The 19,255-nt window shown below is 37.3% G+C and overlaps 1 protein-coding gene across 9 annotated transcripts in view; it reads left to right on the top strand.

Moving 5' to 3' along the window:
* Positions 1–19,255, top strand: part of PTBP3 (polypyrimidine tract binding protein 3) — a 114,847-nt gene that overhangs the window by 39,147 nt on the left and 56,445 nt on the right. For 7 of the 9 annotated variants that reach the window (XM_054500524.2, XM_054500525.2, XM_054500520.2 and 4 more), the window contains exon 3: positions 18,363–18,532. The exons of the other annotated variants lie outside the window; for them this stretch is intronic. In XM_054500524.2, coding sequence (XP_054356499.1) covers positions 18,363–18,532 — 170 coding nt within the window. The remainder of the gene's footprint in view (positions 1–18,362; positions 18,533–19,255) is intronic. 9 annotated transcript variants of the gene reach the window in all.

Below are 19,255 nucleotides of genomic sequence, written 5' to 3'. Positions count from 1 at the left end.
ACTGCAGCCTCAACCCCCTGGGTTCAGGCAGTCCTCTCACCTCAGCCTCTCAAGTAGCTGAGACTACAGGCATGTGCCACCACACCCAGCTAATTTTTTATTTTCTGTAGAGACGGGGCCTTACTATGTTGTCCATAGGCTGGTCTCAAACTCCTGGGCTCAGTCAATCAATCCTCCTTCCTCGGCCTCTTAAAGTGCTGGGATTACAGGCATGAGCCACTGCACCTTGCCGGGTTTTGATGATAATCCTTCATCATGCTTTAATCGGTTCCTTCCTTTTCTATTTTACTTAGTTTTTATTATCAGTGGCTATAACTGTTACCATCATCTTTTGTGCTTCTGTTAATTGTGAGATTTGGTCTCCATTAATTTTTTAATATAGTGAAATACAGTTTCCTGATGTTGACCCATTCTTGCATGCCTGGAATAAACCAACTTGGTCATGGGGTATTATTTTGATACGCTATATTCAGTTATAGGTTAGATGGCTAATAGAACTGTAATACAGACCTAAAAATACAGATTTAAGTTTATTTCTAAGTTCTTCTGAAGTCTGGGTAAGTAGTCAGGGGCTTACTTAGTTTCTTGAATTGTGTTGGGGACCAGACTTTTTCTCTTTTGTTGTTCTTTTATCCTCAACATGACTACCTTCTCAAGATATAAAATAGTACTGTCTCTCCATCGTACCCACAGGAAGGGTAACAAGGACAGTTAAAGCTGAACTTTTTCATCCATCTTGGGCCATAATGATGAGAATTACACACTAAGGGTGAGAGTTAAGAAGTGGAGGCTGAGTCCCTTATAGGGACAAGACCGAGAAGTTGCACTTTTTTCTCATTCTGTTAGCTAGAACTTCGTCACATTGACACACCAGCTTCAAGGGGGCAAGGGTGAAGGGTCTAGGAAATTGGTCTTTATTCTGGTGTGTCCTGTCTAATCATAATTGAGGGAGTTATATTACTTTACAAGGGAAGGAGAATAGAGATATTGAAGGGGACACTCAATCACATATGCATTCAACCACATATATACTGTATTTTGTGTATGTTTATAATTTTTACAGCTATATTAATAAAATATTTCTTCATCGCTTTCTTTTTGTACTCTAATTGGTTAGTATTACTGTTACCATAACATTATGACATACATATACCATATAATCAGCATCCAGGGCAAGAAACAGGCCATTGCTAATACTCGCAGGAGTCCTTCTTTCCTTTTTCATTCATTTCCTCCTTCCAAATGTATTCATTAGCCTGACTTCTAACATCATAAGTTAGTTTTTTGTGTTTTTAAACTTTATATGAATAAGCCAATAAATATAGTATATCCTCCTTCCTGTCTGGGTTCTTTCATTCAGTGTTATGTTTGTGAGAGTAACTTGTGTTGTGTATTGCCCCTTTCATTCTTCTCATTTCTATATAGTATTTTATTGTATCAGTGGATATTTGAATTATTTCCATTTTATATGTAGTGTTGCTATGAATATTCCCTTTTTGTGTGTTTCATTGTGTTTGCTTGTGTGCCCTCTATCTCTCATTTTGGTCAAAAATACAAAATTTACCTTCTTGTACATTTTTGAGTATACAGTGTAGTAATGTTAACTATAGGAACATTGTTGTACAACAGATCGCTGGAAGTTTTTCATCTTAACAAAACTGAAACTCTATCCATTTAGCAACAACTCTTCCTTTTCTCTTCTAGCCCATTCTGCTTTCTGTTTCCAAGAGTTTGGCTATTTTAGATACCTCATGTAAGTGGAATTATGCAGCATTTTTCTTTTTGTGACTGGCTTATTTCACTTAGCATAGTGTCCTCAAGGTTCATTTATGTTGCAGCAAATGAAAGGGTTCCCTTTTTTGTAGGGTGAATAATTGTATATATATACCACATTTTATTTATCCATTCATCTGTCCATGGGCATTTAGGTTTCTTCCACCTCTTAGCTATTGTGCTATTGTGAGTAACGCTGCAGTGAACATGGTGTGCTGCAGATATCTCTTTGAGATCCTGTTTTTAATTCTTTTGGATATACCAGAAGTGAAATTGCTGGATCATATGGTAATTCTGTTTTTTATTATTTTGAGGAACCATCATACTGTGTTTCATAGTGGCTGCACCATTATTCCCACCAGTAGTACACAGGGGTTTCGGTTTTTCCATATCCTTGTGAATACTTATTTTTTGGGTTTTAAATTTTTTCAAATAATGGCCATCTTAACAGATGTGAGGTGATATGTGGTTTTGATTTGTATTTCCCTGATGATAAGTAATGATGAATATCTTTTCTTGTGCTTGTTGGCTATTTGTATATCTTCTTCAGAGAAATGTCTAATCAAGTCCTTTACCTATTTTTTTGTTTTGTTTTACTAATTTTAAATTTTTCTCTCTAATAAGCACTGTCCCCAGACTTCAATTTGCCCATTTTTTGATTGGGTTGTTTTTGTTGTTGAGTTGTAGTAGCTCTTTATGTATTCTGAATATTAACCCCCTATCACATATGTAGTTTACAATTTTTTTCTCCCATTTCTTTCATTGTCTTTTTACTCTGTTATTTCCTTTGCTGTGCAGAGGGTTTTGAGTTTGATATTAGCCCCATTTGTTCATGTTTTCTTCTGTTGCTTGTGCTTTGGTGTTATATCCAAGAAATCTTTTCCAAATCCACTGTCATGAAGCTTCCCCCTTTGTCTCTTCTAGGTCTTTTATAGTTTCAGGTCTTATGTCTAGGCCTTTAATTCATTTTGAGTTAATTTTTTTTCATGTGGTGTAAAGTAAGAGTCCAATTTCATTCTTTATAAATGTGGATATACATTTTACCAGCACCATATGTTGAAGAAACTGTTCTTTTCCTATCGTGTAGCCTTGGCATCTTTGTTGAAGATCATTTGAACGTGTAAGTGAGAGTTTATTTCTGGGTTCTCTAATCTGTTCCATTGGTCTATATGTTTGTCTTTATGTCAGTAACATACTGTTTGAATTACTATAGCTTTGTAATGCGGAGAAGTTAGGAAATGTGAGGCCTTCAGCTTTGTTTTTCTCAAGATTGCTTTGGCGATTTGGGATCCTTTGTGTTCTATATGAATGTCAGGATTTTTTTTTTTTCTGCAGAAATGCCATTGGGATTTTGATAGGGAGTGCATTGATCCTGTAGATCACTTTGAATATTATGGACATTTAAACAATTTCAAGTCTTCCAATCCATGAACATGGATGTCTTTTCTTGTTTTCTGGAGATGGAGTTTTGCTCTTGTTGCCCAGTCTGGAGTGCAATGGCACAATCTTGGCTCACTGCAACCTCTGCCTCCCATGTTGAAGTGATCTTCCTGCCTCAGCCTCCCAAGTAGCTGGGACTACAGGTGCCCGCCACCATACCCAGCTAATTTTTGTATTTTTAGTAGGAATTGCTGAGTTCACCTTGTTGGCCAGGCTGGTCCAAACTTCTGACCTCAGGTGATCCGCTCACCTCGGCCTCCCAAAGTGCTGGGATTATAGGTGTGAGCCACTGTGCCTGGCCACATTTATGGATATTCTTGACAAATCTTTTCATGGACACATGTGTGCATTTTACTTGGTATGTGTCTAGAAGTGGAATTATTGGGTCCTAGGATATGCAGGTGCTTATCTTTAGTAGAGTCTACTAATTTTCAAAAGTGATTTTATACTCTTACCAGAAATTATGTCAGTTTAGTTATTCCAGAACTTTGCCAATACTTGATTGTGTGTATATGTGTGTGTGCGTGTTTTTTATATATATATATATATTTTTTAAGACAAGAGTCTCACTTTGTCACCCAGGCTGGAATGCAGTAGCATGGCCTCGGCTCACTACAACCTCCACCTCCTGGGTTCAAGCGATTCACATGCCTCAGGCTCCTGAGTAGCTGGGATTACAGGCACGTGCCACTACACATGGCTAATTTTTATATTTTTAGTAGAGACAGGGTTTCACCATGTTGGCCAGGCTGGTCTCGAGCTCTTGACCTCAAGTGATCCCGCCTTAGCTTCCCAAAGTGCTGGTAATACAGGCGTGAGCCACCATGCCTGGCCAATATTGTATATTTTTAATTTTAGTTGTTCTGGTAAGCATATATTGATAGCTTATTGTGACTTTTGTTTGCATAAATATTAATGAAATTGATTATATTTTCATATGCTTACTGATCATTTGGATATTTTTAATGAAGTGGCTACTCAGATCTTTTGCCTGTTTTTCTATTGGGTTGTTTGCCTTTTTCTCTTTAACTTGTTTTTTATATATTCTGAATATGAATACTTTGTTATACATGTATGCAGATACCCTCTGACACTATAATTTACAAATTTATACTTGATGGCTTTTGTTAAACAGAAGTTGTTCTTTTTCATGTAGAATACTTCATGTTTTTTCCTTAATGGCTACCATTTTTTGCATCTTAAATGTACTTCAATTGTCTGCAAATTGATTAATGTGAACTTTTTTTTCTCAGCTTAAGAAGTCTTTTCTTTTGAAACCATTGTATATATAATTATTGAAGTCTTATGAAGCTGAATGTTAAAGAAATCTAATTGATTTACAAATAAAAATGATATGGGTTAATAATATTCCTAAGCAGGAAACCACTGCTAACAAACTGAATAATTTGTATTTTTATATATATGTATATATACACACACACACAATAAGTATTATATGTGTGTAGATGTAATCACATAATCACATAATCACAGCTCACTACAGTCTCGACCTCCCAGGCTCAAGAGATCCTCCCACCCCAGCCTCTCAAGTAGCTGGGACCATGGGCACATGCCACCACATCCAGCTAATTTTTTAATTTTTTTGTAGCGTCTGGGTCTCCCTGTGTTCCCCAGGATGGCCTCAAACTTCTGGGCTCAAGCAATTCTCCTGCCTTGGCCTCCCAAAGTGTTGGGATTATAGGTGTGAGCCGTGGCGCCTGGCCCCTTGGTACTTTTGTTGACCAAAATACTTATAAACTGTTAATGTGCTCGTTTGGTTTGCAAATAGCTAGGTTTTTTTTTTGTCTTCTTGAAATTCCTTTTATCAAATCAAACTTAAATGGCCTCTTTTTAAAGAACTCAGTATTAAATTTGGCTGCAAAGATGGTATAAGCAATATAGAAGATAGAAATTTATTTTCATCACATTCAACAAATTCTGAAGTAGTCAGTGTTCCAAGGTATATGGTGTCTATTTTCAGATTTAGCAAATGATCCTAGAGGTTATTGGAGCTCGTACAAAAAGAAGAGAAAAAGAGAAAAGAAAAGAACATACCCCCTCCTTATAAAGACACTTAAGGGAAAAGCAGCACGTATCATTTTTGTTTGCATCCTGTTTACTTAGTCTCGCAGCCACACCTAGCTACTTAGGAAGCTAAGAATGTCCTTTTTTCTGATAGGCATGTGCTTAGCTAAAAATAGGTGGGTTTACGTAGAAAACAAATGTTGGAAAACAAATTTGCATTCTCTGCCACTGGTATTGAAGGCTATGATTTAATAAACACTAGTTTCTCTGATCAGTTAATTTGAGTACTTGGCTTTTCATAGCAAGAAATGCATTCAGATTGCTTTAAATAAAACCATATGAAGAATTGTGAACACTAATCTCCATACTTGATAAATAATTCTTAAATCCATCAAATAATTAAGCAATAGCTTAAAGCTGCTCTAAGAATTAGTAAGTTTAAAGAAAACTCACCCGCAGTCTTAATGCTCATCCATATAAATTTTGTGATTTAATTTTTCTAATTTGTGAAAGATCTGTAGATTTCTACTCTCAACCGTGATAAGAGTAACTGGGACTGGACTTACTGTCAGTTGTTTTTAGACAGCGGACAACAAGTACAACAGGATTGTGCTCTCAGAAGGGAAACAATTGAGGTAACCCTATTGTCACCCCAGTTTTCTTTCTAGACTGTGGGGGTTGGGGGAACCAAGCAGACGTGGCACAATTGCTGAGTTGAAGAAAGAGATTGACGTTTGGGAAGGTTGAGTTACCTGGGAGGTATGGGAGCAGAGTATGAGAGAGAAGGACCTGTGTACAAAAAGTGCTTCAGAAATAATACCTTTGAATCTGTTGTTGAATATTATTAAGCCACGTATGCACAGTACATATGCCTGTGAGGTCAGGCAAAGAACAACCAGAGAGCTATAAGCTTAACTTTCCAGGACTCACACAGGCCTGGGAGAGATATTTGAGTGATAGCCAACTACAATAGAGAGTCCTTGTTGAATACTTGAAGCACACTCAAGGGCACCTGACACCAGAGGAGACATGCCTTGACAGTAGGACTGAACTAGCTCCAGCATGAAGGCAAATCCAAATCCACCCTAATGAAACTTAAAAACAAACTCCAAAACAGTATAGCTAATCTGAAAGTAACTTATGTTTTTCTAAAAATGAAGTCTAACACTTTAAAAGAAATAACAAATATAACAAAACAACAGAATAACAAATTCTGGTGCTCATAATGTGGAGCATCCAATTGCCAGACATGTTAAGAACTACAAAAATGTGACCCATAAACAAGTGAAAAATCAATCAACAGAAACAAACCTAGAAAATTACAGAGATGATGGAATTATCAGCTGTGCACTTTGAAACAGTTACTAAAAGTATGTTCAAGTATTTAAAGGAAAATATGAGCAGAGGAAGGAGAAAAAATCAAATAGAACTTACAGAGATTAAAAATAAGACACCTAAAAAAATACATGATGGCATTCATAGCACATTGTATTCTACAAAAGAAAACATCAGTGAATTTGAAGATAGCAAAAGAAACTAAAACACACAGACAGAAAAAACTGAAGGCTGGGCGTGGTGGCTCACCCCTGTAATCCTAGCACTTTGGGAGGCCGAGGCAGGTGGATCACCTGAGGTCAGGAGTTTGAGACCAGCCTGACCAACATGGTGAAACCCCTTCTCTACTAAAAATACAAAAATTAGCCGGGCATGGTGGCGTACACCGGTAATCTCAGCTGCTTGGGATGCTGAGGTAGGAGAATCACTTGAACCCCGGGGGTGGAGGTTGCAGTGAGCTGAGATCGTACCACTTCACTCCAGCCTGGGCAAAAAAGCAAGACTGTGTCTCAAAAAAAAAAAAAAAAAAAAAAACTGAAAAAGAAGTGAACAGAGCCTTAGTAACTTCTGGACAAAATCAAGCAGTCTAAACATACATATGTTAAGTTGCTGAAAAAAATGGTTGGGGCAGGGAGCAGAAATACGTCTCAAGAAATTATCCTAAATCTTCCATATATGTTAGAAAACATAAACCCACTTATCAAGAAGTTCAGTGAAACTTAAGCAGGATAAACACAACGGAAACTACACCCAGGCTTATCATAATTAAATTGCTGAAAACCAGGAATGCAGAGTAAATCTTAAAAGTAGCCAGAGTGGGGCGGGGGTGGGGGTTGGTGGAAGCAGATGAGGGGGGACCACTTTTCCTTCAAAAGAACAAAGATTAAAATGAGGAGAGAAATTTCTTACCTGATACAGTGCAAGCCAGAAGACAATGAAGCACAACTAGAGTGCTAGAAAAAAAAAATCAAACTGGAATTCTATATGGAATTTAAAAATGAAGTTAAAATCTTCTTTCAGGCACACAAGAGCTGAGAGCATTTGTTAGCAGCAGACTTCCATTTCATGAAATGGTAAGGGAAATACTTTAAACGTGAGGAAAATGATACCAGTTAGAAACTTGAGTTTTATACAGCATGATAAATATGTGGATGTATGACTTTTCCCTCCTTTTTGTTGTTAATTTTAAAGGATTATTGACTGCTTAAAGTAAGATAATGTATTTTTGGCGGTTATGACATATGAGAAAAGCAAAATATACAACAGTACCACAAAGGATAGCTTGAGGGAAAGAGACATATACTTTGGAAGGTTCTTACAGTGTACTGAGGTGTTTTAATATTATTTGAAGGTATTCTGTGATAAATTAAAGATGTATATTGTCTCCTCCACAGCAGTCAGTCACTTAAAAAAAAAAAAAAGTAAAAAGGGATAGCATATAATGTAAATGAAATAGAATACCAAAAAATAAAATCCAAAGGAAGCCAGGAAACAAGGGAAAAAAGGAATAAAAAATAAATGGGACAAATAGAAAAAAAAACCAAGATGGTGGGCTTTTAAACCCAACCACGTTAATAATTATATGAAGTGGGAATGCAATAAAAAATTCAATTAAAAGACAGATTGTTTAGATAAAAGGAAGACTGAGTTACTTGATGTGTATAAGAAACCCATTTTAAATATGAAATCTCAAGTAAAAAGCCAAAGGTTGGGAAAGAAAATATATGTAAACACTAATCATAAAAATGCTGGAATAGCTAGCTATACTAATATCAGGAAAAGTTGACTTTGGGCAAAAGAATATTACCAGGGATAAAGAGAGACATTTCATAATGATAAAGAGGTCAGTTTATTGAGTAGACATAATCTAAATATAGATCTATTTAATCTAATTACATAGTTTCAAAACACGTAAAGTGAAAACTAATAGAACAGAACAGAAATAGATAAATCTTCAAGTATATTTAGAGATAGCACTCCACTGTCAGTCATTGATGGCATAGTAGACAGAAAATCAGTAAAGGTATAGAACAGGGGTTGGCAAGTTCTTACCTGTGGGCCAGATCCATCCCATTGCCCACTTTCAAATTTCCCATGAGCTAAGAGTGGTTTTTAAAATTTAAAATGGTGAAAAATACTAAAGGATAAGATTAAATGGCACACGAAACTTTCATGAAATTCAAATTTCTTTGTCTATACATAAAATTTTATTTGAACACAGTTATATGATTTGTTTATAGCTGTTTTCATGCCGTAACTGCACAGTTGAGTAGTTCTGACAGAGATCTTGTGGCCCACAACATCTGAAATATTTTTGTGCCCCTTTAAGAAAAAGTTGATAGGTCCCTAATACAGAAATTTTTAACCAGCTTGATCTAATTGACAGTATAGAACAGTCTTCCCAACACCAGAATAATACACTTTATTTTCAAGTTCATATAAAGTAGTCACCAATTGTATTAGTCCTTTCTCACACTGCTGTAAAGAACTGCCTGAGACTGGATAATTATAAAGAAAAGAGGTTTAATTGTGTCACAGTTCATGTGGCTGGGGAGGCCTCAGGAAACTTACAATCATGGCAGAAGGGGAAGCAGGCAAAGTCTTACATGGCGGCAGGCGAGAGAGAGTGAGTGTGAAGGAGGAACTGCCAAACACTTACATAACCATCATATGTTGTGAGAACTCGCTTCCTATCACAAGAAGAGCATGGGGGGAACCACCCCCATAATCCATCCACCTCCCACCAGGTCCCCCCCTCAACACATGATGATTACAATTCCAGATGAGATTTGGTGGAAACACAGAGTGAAACCATATTATTCCGCCCCTGGCCCCTCCCAAATTTCACATCCTTTTTCCATTTCAAAACCAATCATGCCTGCCAACAATCCCCCAAAGTCTTAATTCATTCCACCATTAACCCGAAAGTCCCAAGTCCAAAGTCTAATCTGAGACAAGGCAAGTCCCTTCTGACTATGAGCCTATAAAATCAAAAGTAAGTTAGTTACTTCTAAGATACAATGGTGATACAGGCATTGGATGAATGCTCCCATTCCAAATGGGAGAAAGTGATCAAAACGCAAGGGCCATAGGCTCCTAAGCAGGTCCAAAATCCAGTGGGGCAGTCATTAAATCTTGTGGGGTTTTTTTTTGGTTTGTTTTGTTTTTTTGAGACGATTCTTGCTTTGTTGCCCAGGCTGGAATGCAGTGGCACAATCTTGGCACACTGCAGCCTACGCCTCCTAGGTTCAAGTGATTCTCCCACCTCAGCCTCCTGAGTAGTTGGGACTACAGGTTCACATCACCATGCTTGGCTGATTTTTGTACTATTAGCAGACTTAGGGTTTTGTCATGTTGGCCAGGCTGGTCTCGAACTCCTGGCCTCAAGTGATCTGCCTGCCTCGGCTTCCCCAAGTGCTGAGATTATAGGTGTGAACCACCATGTCTAGCCAGTCATTAAATCTTAAGGCTCCAAAATAATCTCCTTTGACTCCACATCTCACATCTAGGGCATGCTTTTGCAAAGGGTGAGCTTCCAAGGCTTTGGGCATCTCCGCCCCTGTGGCTTTGCAGGGTTCAGCCCCTGTGGCTGTGTTGAGTGCCAGTAGCTGATGTTGAGTATCTGTGGCTTTTCCAGGCGCATGGTGCAAGCTGTCAATGGATCTACCATTCTGAGATCTGGAGGACAGTGGCGCTCTTCTCACAGCTCCACTAGGCGCAGTGCCTCAGCAGGGACAGTATGTGTGGGCTCCAACCCCACATTTCCCTTCTGCACTGCCGTAGTAGAGCTTCTCTATGAGGGCTCCACCCCTGCAGCAGAATTCTGCCTGGACATCCAGGTATTTCCATACATCCTCTGAAATCTAGGTGGAGGTTCCCCAAGTTCAACTCTTGTCTTCTGCTCACCTGCAGACCCAACACCATGTGGAAGCTATCAAGGCTTGGGGCTTGCATCCTCTGAAGCAACTGGTGAGCTGTACCTTGGCCCCTTTTAGCCACTCCTGGAGCTAGAGCAGCTGGGATGCAGGGCACCAAGTTCCAAGGCTGCACAGAGCAGCAGGGCCCAGGCCAGCCTGTGAAACCGTTGTTTCCTCCTAGGCCTCCAGGCCTGTGATGGGAGGGGATGGTATGAAGATCTCTGACATGCCCTGGAGACATTTTCCATATCGTCTTGGCAATTAACATTTGACTACTGGTTACTTACGCAAATTTCTGCAGCCAGCTTGAATTTCTCCCCAGAAAATGGATTTTTCTTTCCTACCACATGGTCAGGCTGTGAATTTTCCAAACCTTTATGCTCTGTCACCTATTGAACACTTTGCTATTTAGAAATTTCTTCTGCCAGATACCCTAAATCATCTCTCTTGAGTTCAGAGTTCCACAGATCTCTAGCATGGGGCAAAATGCTGCCAGTCTCTTTGCTAAAGCATTGCAAGATTGTCCTTGGTTCCAGTTCCCAGTGAGTTCCTTATCTCTATCTGAGACTGCCTCAGCCTGGACTTCATTGTCCATATCACTATCAGCATTTTGGTCAAAAGTATTCAACAAGTCTGTAGGAAGTTCCAAAGTTTCCCACATCTTCCTGTCTTCTGAGCCCTTCAAACTGTTCCAACCTCTGCCCATTACCCAGTTCCAAAGTCACTTCCACATTTTCAGGTATCTTTATAGCAGTATCCCACTCTACCAGTACCAATTTACTGTATTAGTCTGTTCTCACACTGCTATAAAGAACTGCTGAGACTGGATAATTTATAAAGAAAAGAGATTTAATTGACTCATAGTTTCACATGGCAGGCGAGGCCTCAGGAAATTTACAATTATGGCAGAAGGGGAAGCAGGCAAGTCTCTTCGTGGCAGGTTAGAGTAAGTGTGAATGAGAAACTCTCAAACACTGATACAACCATCAGATCTTGTGAGAAGTCCCTCACTATCACAAAAACAGCATGGGGGAAACCACCCCCATGATCCAGTCACCTCCCACCAGGTCCCTGCCTCGACACATCAGGATTATGGGATTACAATTCTAGATGAGATTTGGTTGGGGACACAGCCAAACCATATCACCAAGATAGGCAGGCTGTATCCGGGTCCTAAAATAAGTTTAGTCCTTTAAACAGTGATTAAAATCATAAAAATTATCTGACTTCATTAGAATTCTATTAGAAATCAAAACAAGATCTTCAAATATTTGGGGGAAAAATTTCCCAAATAGTAAAAAAACAAAACAAAAAAAAAACTTAACCCATTGATCAAAGAAGTTGTCACAAGAGATGTTCAAAGCTACTTTGAACAGAAATAAAATGAAACCGTAACTTAATGAAATTTGTGGAGTTCCACTAGAGTTGTTCTTAGAAGGAAATATGTAGTTTTAAATGTTTATATTAGAAAAGAAAAAAATGTCTAAAGTGAATCATCTAGGCTTCCAGCTATAACTAGAATAAAAAGAACATGTTAAACCCTACAAGTAGATAGAAAAGAGGAAATATTAAAGATGAAAGCAAAAGTCAGTGACAGAAAGAAAACAGTAGAGAAAAATTAATGAAACCAGTAGTTGTTTATGTGATAAATAAAATGAGTAATAATACCTCTAAGTAGACTTAAAGACACAAATTGCCAGTATCAAGAATGATTGTACAGTCATTAAAAGGATATTATTATTGACTTAATGTTTGTATCCTCCTAGAATTGGTATATTGAAGCCTTAACTCACTATGTGATGGTATTTAGAGCTGGGACCTTTGGGAAATAATGTTTAGATTACATGATGAAGGTGGGTGGGGCCCTCATGAGGGGATTAGAGTCCTTAGAGACACTAGAGAGCTTGCTTGCACGTCCTTTCTCCTTGCTGTGTGAGGACACCATGAAAAGTCAGCCAGCAAATAGGCAGCTGTTTGTAAGACAGGAAGACCCCTCACCAGAAAGGCTTGATCTTGGCTTGTAACCTCCATAAATTTTTCTTGTTTAAGCCACCCAATCTGTGGTATTTTGTGTGATAGCCTTAGCTGACTAAGTAGATTCAGTGAATATTATGAAATTTTAAGCTAATAAATTTGACACTTTAGATGGAGTGGACAAATTCTTTGAAAGACACAAATTCCCAAACTGATACAAAAGGAATAGAAAACTCAGATAGCCATATAGCTGTTTAAAAAATCAAATTAGTTATTGAAAACTACAGTCCCATATGGCTTTATTGATGAAGTCTATCAGACATATAAGGAATAAATAATACCAATCCTACACAGACTGTACAGAATATAAAGGAGGTGGGAACACTTTCCACTTTTTCTTATGAGGCCAGTATTATGCTGCTGCAGGAAAAGAAAACTGCAGATTAATATCCTTCATGAATATTGACATAAAAATGTTTAGCAAGGTGTTAAATTAAAGTCAGGGGTTTTTCCTTGTGGTAGCAGTGTGAGAGCAGAGTACAAGCTGCAGCGGTGGAAGTCATGGCAGGACAAGCATTTAGTAAGTTTCTTCTGTTTGAGTATTGGTTGAAAAGAGTAGAACTAAAACCATAGGCATTGTGCTTACAGAAAAATCTCAAGGAAAAGTATTGTAAGCAATAGTTGGTAGCTGTTGGATTGGGCTCTGAAGGAAAGAATGGAGAGATTCAACCAGTTAGCATGAAAGTTGGAGATAAAGTTGTACTCCCAAAATATGGAGGCACTAAAGTAATTCTAAATGATAGAGATTATGTATTAATAATTTTCATTAGAGAACGGGGTCTTGCTATGTTGCCCAGGCTGGTCTCAAACTCTTCCTCAAGTGATCTTCCCACGTCAGTCTCCTGAGTAGCTGAGACTACAGGTACTTGCCACTGTGCCCAGCAACAAGGATTTTTTCTTATTTAGACATTCTTGGAAAGTATGTAGACTGAAATAAATCGTCATTGAAATGGCATCAACATGAACCTGCCCATCCCACTGAAATCTTTCATCATGGAAATAATTCTTTCATTATTTCTGAAATAATGAGGTTCTGAAATATTTCATTATGTAAATAATTATCATATCTCTAACAAACTAGTGATCTCTAAAAAAAAATCACATTCATTTTATATATATATATATATACACACACACACACATACATATACACACACGTATGAAGAGTGAGGAAAAAAATCATGGTACATGTGTCATGACCAAGTAGGGTTTCTACAAAGTGCTTACATTTGAAAATCAGTGTAACAGAATACAAAATAAAATCTGCTCACCTTAAGAGATCTGGAGAAGGCATTTGAAAGAATTCAGCTCCTTTTGTGATAAACAAAATTGTTAGCCAACTAGGAATAGAAGGGAACATTTTCAACCTGATAAAGGTATGAAACTACAGCTAGCATTATTATATTTGATAGTGTAAGATAATGCTTTTCCCCTAATATCAAGAACGAGGCAAGGATGCCCAGTCTTATTGATTCTATTCGACATTTTGCAGACAGAAAATCCTGGATAGTTCAGTAAAGCTGTAAAAAAAAATAATAATAAAATAAATAAACAGCAGCCCAGGCATATGGTGGCTCATGCCTGTAATCCCAGCACTTTGGAAGGCCAAGGTGGGTGCATTACCTGAGGTCAGGAGTTCGAGACCAGCCTGGCCAACTTGGTGAAACCCCGTGTCTACTGAAAATACAAAAATTAGCTGGGCGTGGTGGTGTGCACCTATAATCCCAGCTAGGGAGGCTGAGGCAGGAGAATTGCTTGAACCTGGGAGGCGGGGTTTGCAGTGAGCCAGTTGCATCACTGCACTCCAGCCTGGGTGACAGAGTAAGACTCCATCTATAAATAAATAAATAATAAATAAATAAATGGCATATAAATTTGAGAGTAAGAAAACTGTGTATGTAGAAACACTAAAGACTTTAGCAAGGCTGTAGGATATAAGATCAAGATATCAAAGTCAGTTGTATTTCTGTATATTATCAATTATTAATTATGACAAAAAATTTAAAGTGTTACTGGTCCATTAAAAATTATGAAGTACTTAGGGATAAAGGTGTCAAAATGTGTGTGAGACCATTACACTGAAAACTACGGAACTTTACTGAGAGAAATTTAAAAAGATCTAAACAAATGCAGAAATGTCATGATGTTTATGGTTTAGATGACTCAAAAAAATGTTAAGATGTGAATTCTCCCCAAATAGGTACCTCATTTCAACAATGGTGATAAAGCTGTAGTAATCTGTAGGGTTCAGATTGCCCAGGGTGGGGGTTGGGGGTTTGGTAGGGAGGACTAACTGCAAAGGGATACTAGGGAACTTTTTGGGATGTCTTGATTTTTGTGGTGGTAATTTGGATTGTATTTGTCAAAACTCATCAAACCCTGCATTTAAAATGTGGGTGGATGTCTTATTCTATATAAAGTAAACCCTCATAAAGTTGATTTTTAAAAAATGAATCCATGTTTCGCAAGTAATTTTCCTGACAGATTCTTCTAGTTTTGAGGTGGGAATATTATGAATTTTTAAAAACCCTCTTCCACATAGCTCTTTGGAAGCGTGACTAATATGTACTGGGCATTTTGTAGTTTTTAATATATAGTTTAGTAAAATACAACACGATTTATACAAGCAAAGTATTTTGAATGCTTATTTTTATATTAAGATTTTTGGAAACTGTAGTCTGTCCTTTTGTACAGAAAATAATTATTTAAATTTATGTGTCCAATACATTTGAATTTCCTTGTTTCCTATTGGCTTTTAAATCATGGCCATACAATTGCTTATAATGGTATACATTCTTCATCTTCAGATTATTTATCAAATCTTTACATATAACCCTTTCCCAGTAACCTAAATGAGTCATTCTTAGATTTTGAGATTTCATATAGTAATAATATGTTCAGTTAATTTGGGGCAAATTCTTAAATTATGGCAAATAGGGACATCAAGTGCAAAAAATCACTGTCATTTACAATTACCATTTTGATTGGGAAAAAATAGAACATAGTTTCTAAGTAAAACAGTTGTTCTTAAGAAATGCTAGACGTATTATTGATTACAGTGTACTAGATGTTGTGCTGAGCATTTAAAATATATTGAGAAGAACAAATTAAAATTTCAAAATATTCTTGTTATACCCATTTTACACGAGTAGAATCTGAGGCTTAGTAACGTTAAATAACTTGCTCAGAACAGGATATCTGATTTCATAGCTCTGCGCTCTTAACATAGCCCAGGTATTTTATAATACAGAACAATTAACACCCTAAAATGGTGATTTATAATTGCACATTTCTTGGTAAAAGTTTGTCATCTTAGGTCTTTATTTGATAGTGCAACACGAATGGGAGCTCAGGTAACTTGTTCGGTATTCACATTTTCTCAAACATAGAATACCTCTGTTAAAGAAACAGCTTTCTTAGTGTTCTTTCATTCCTGTTGGAATATTCTGGGTAAACTGATAGGAGCTTCATGCCTTTAGAAAGTTTCTCCAGTCCTTTTCTCCAGTCCTGTAACTCCTTATGCTGGTTGAGCAAGGCCACGGTGGTGGTGGTATTGTTTAGCTCTCTATGCCCGCAGGGAGGGTGCCAAAAAGACATTCCCTGTTCAACTCTCGCCCCCGTCCAGGACTCTGATGTTTGTTGTTTTACTCTAGTGACAGTGTTATCATTTGTTATTCTCAATCCATGTAAGCCTTTGTAAATTTACATTGTCAGTGTCAAGTTACTTACCTTTTTCTAGGAGTAGTAAGACACTTTGAAATTTTTTGGTTTAAAAAAAGAAATTACCTTTACACTTTAGTTTGGGTATTTATGAGACTCAAATGAGGCAGTGTAAGTGAAAACAGTTTGAAAGTTAGAAGTGAAATGACATTTTAGGTATTCGGTGCCTGTTTAGGTATTTGGTGCCTGTTTAGCTTTTTGGAGCAGAATAATGACATGATATACATTATGTTATGTTATGTTACGTTATTTTGAGACAGGGTCTCAAAATTTGAGACAGGGAGTGCAAGTGGTGCAATCTCAGCTCACTGCAGCCTCCTTCTCCTGGGTTCAAGTGACTCTCCTGCCTCAGCCTCGCAAGTAGCTGGATTACAGGCATACGCCAGCACATCCTGCTAATTTTTGTGGTTTTTTTTTTTTTGTATTTTTTTTTTTTGGTAGAGGTGGGGTCTTGCCCTGTTGCCCAGGCTGGTCTCGAACTCCTGACTGCAGGTGATCAGCCCACCTCAGCCTCCCAAAGTGCTGGGATTACAGGCGTGAATCACTGTGCCAGGCCTGATACACTGTTTTAGTTAACGTTGATATGATACTGAATCCCCAGAATATGGGAAGCAGGGAGAGTGAAATTAGAGTAAAGGAGAGCTGAAGTGGGAGCAAGATCAGGGTGAGGTTGGTGACTTTGAGAGTGGAAATGAAAGAATATAATCAGTAGTCATTTTGGAGGGAGAATTAGTATTTCTTGGTGATTGATAAGGGAGAGGAGGAGATGGAATCTCTTGCCTTCCAGATTAATTAATCCGATAAACATTTGTGTGCCAATTATTTTCCATAATCTGACATAGGCATTTGCTATATAAAGGTACACAGACCTGTATGGGCCTCTAGGTATTGTTAGTCATTTAGGTCTTGGGAGGATGCTGCTTGCATTCATGAACATAGAGAATTTGGGAGCAAGTGCTAGTTTGGGTATTAAGTCAACCTATCTAGTTGTAAACAAGTTGAGTTCTGTGCCACAGATATGGATGGATATGAAATATAGCTATATTAATTTTTATTTGGTCCTCATGAAATTTGTTTAGGGTTACAGACATTTGATTGTAAAGTTTCATTAGTGTTTAGAGAAATTATATTTTTAGGCATTTGGAAAGATTATGTTTTTCTCCGAGTAGTGGCAAATAGGGTATTTAGTGATCAAACAACATTGCAATGAAACTTTTAGCTTTTAAGTAATTTGTATTTAGTCTTTTGGTTCTATTTCTGGAAGAAAAACCCTTCTGAATCTTACTTGCATAAACTTAAGTGTTCCTTACAGGCTTGTCAATTCTAGTTATTCTCAGTATTGAAACAACAGGATTTAAATAAATTTAGCTTAGATAATGAATTTTTTTACTTTACAGCAGTAATTCTCCAACTTCAGGGTAAATAGAATCTCCTGGAGAGCTTGTTAAAGCAGGTCATTGGGTTCCACTCCTGGAGCTTCTGCTTCAGTAGGTCTGGGTGGGGTTGGAAATTTGCATTTTCAGCAAGGTGGTACTTAATGTTAAGAATTATTGTTATATAATAAGGAATAAGATTATCATAGGAGACCACAATATAGCTTCTAAAAAATAAAGACTAGTAACACCTAAGAAATAAACTTTATTTTAATAAATATACAACTCAAATCCATATCTCCTTAGGATGTGATAAATACCAGATTTTTATCATAGTCTTTCCTGAAATTTTATTTATTTAGCAATAGAATAAATTAGAAAAATGTCCTTAAAATACATTAAAGACATCATAAATAGTGTTCTCTATTCATAAGAAAAAGTTGAGTATTTAGAGGTTTTTGAAATAATGTAATTCATTTACCCTTATACTTTTCCTTGAAGTTAAAAATCAGACTTCAGTTTTAAAAAATTTAATACCCACAGTGAAAAACCAAAAGCACCTGTTTATTAAAAGGTAGTTGGTTTTGTTTTCTACTGTCCTTTTCCACCTACCCCCATCAGCCCCACGTTTCCCTGAAGTTCAAAACCCAAAACTCATTTAGGATTAAATGTGACAATATGATTAATGTAGTATGTCAACCCAAATTAGTTGCAGTAATTTAAAAAAGAATCTTATGTTTTTTAGCTAATGGGAATGACAGCAAGAAATTTAAACGAGATAGACCTCCCTGTTCGCCTTCCCGTGTTCTCCATCTTCGAAAAATTCCATGTGATGTCACCGAAGCAGAGATCATATCATTAGGTCTACCATTTGGCAAAGTAACTAATCTTTTGATGTTGAAAGGAAAAAGCCAGGTATGTAATATTTAAAGATTGACAAAGAGTGATTATCTCCAGATGTTAGTAGTACTGATAATTTTTATTTCTTTTCTGTATTTTTTAAATTTCATACTATGAACATAAGTTAGTTTTAAAAGTAGATTTTTTGGTGGGGGTGTAACAGGAAGCAACAAACAGTAGTAACACAGGAAACAGGATTTCTCTTATCCATTGACTTATGTTTTTTCTTCTTAAGACACAAATTTTATATTTTTTTAGTTAATTTGTTTTTAATTTTATTTATATTTTGTTTTACACAGTGGTTTATCAAATGTCCTGTGATTAGCAGAAAACGCTGATAGGATATAAATTATACCTCATTTGGCAAATTAAAGAACAGTTAAGTTTTCAAAAATCTAGATAAAAATGTATAGTATTGTTGGCCGGGTGCAGTGGCTCACGCCTGTAATCCCAGCACTTTGGGAGACCGAGGCGGGCGGATCACCTGAGGTCAGGAGTTCGAGATCAGCCTGGGCAACATGGTGAAACCCTGTCTCTACTAAAAATACAAAATTAGCCGGGTGTGGTGTCATATGCCTATAATCCCAGCTACTTGGGAGGCTGAGGCAGGAGAATCGCTTGAACCTGGGAGACAGAGGATGCAGTGAGCCGAGATCGTGCCATTGCACTCCAGCCTGTGCAACAAGAGTAAATCTCCGTCTCACCAAAAAAAATAAAAAGTATATTGTTGTCAAAAGA

Source organism: Pongo pygmaeus, chromosome 13, assembly GCF_028885625.2.
Source record: "Pongo pygmaeus isolate AG05252 chromosome 13, NHGRI_mPonPyg2-v2.0_pri, whole genome shotgun sequence".
NCBI lineage: Eukaryota > Metazoa > Chordata > Mammalia > Primates > Hominidae > Pongo > Pongo pygmaeus.
This window is presented reverse-complemented; position numbering and strand designations above follow the sequence as displayed.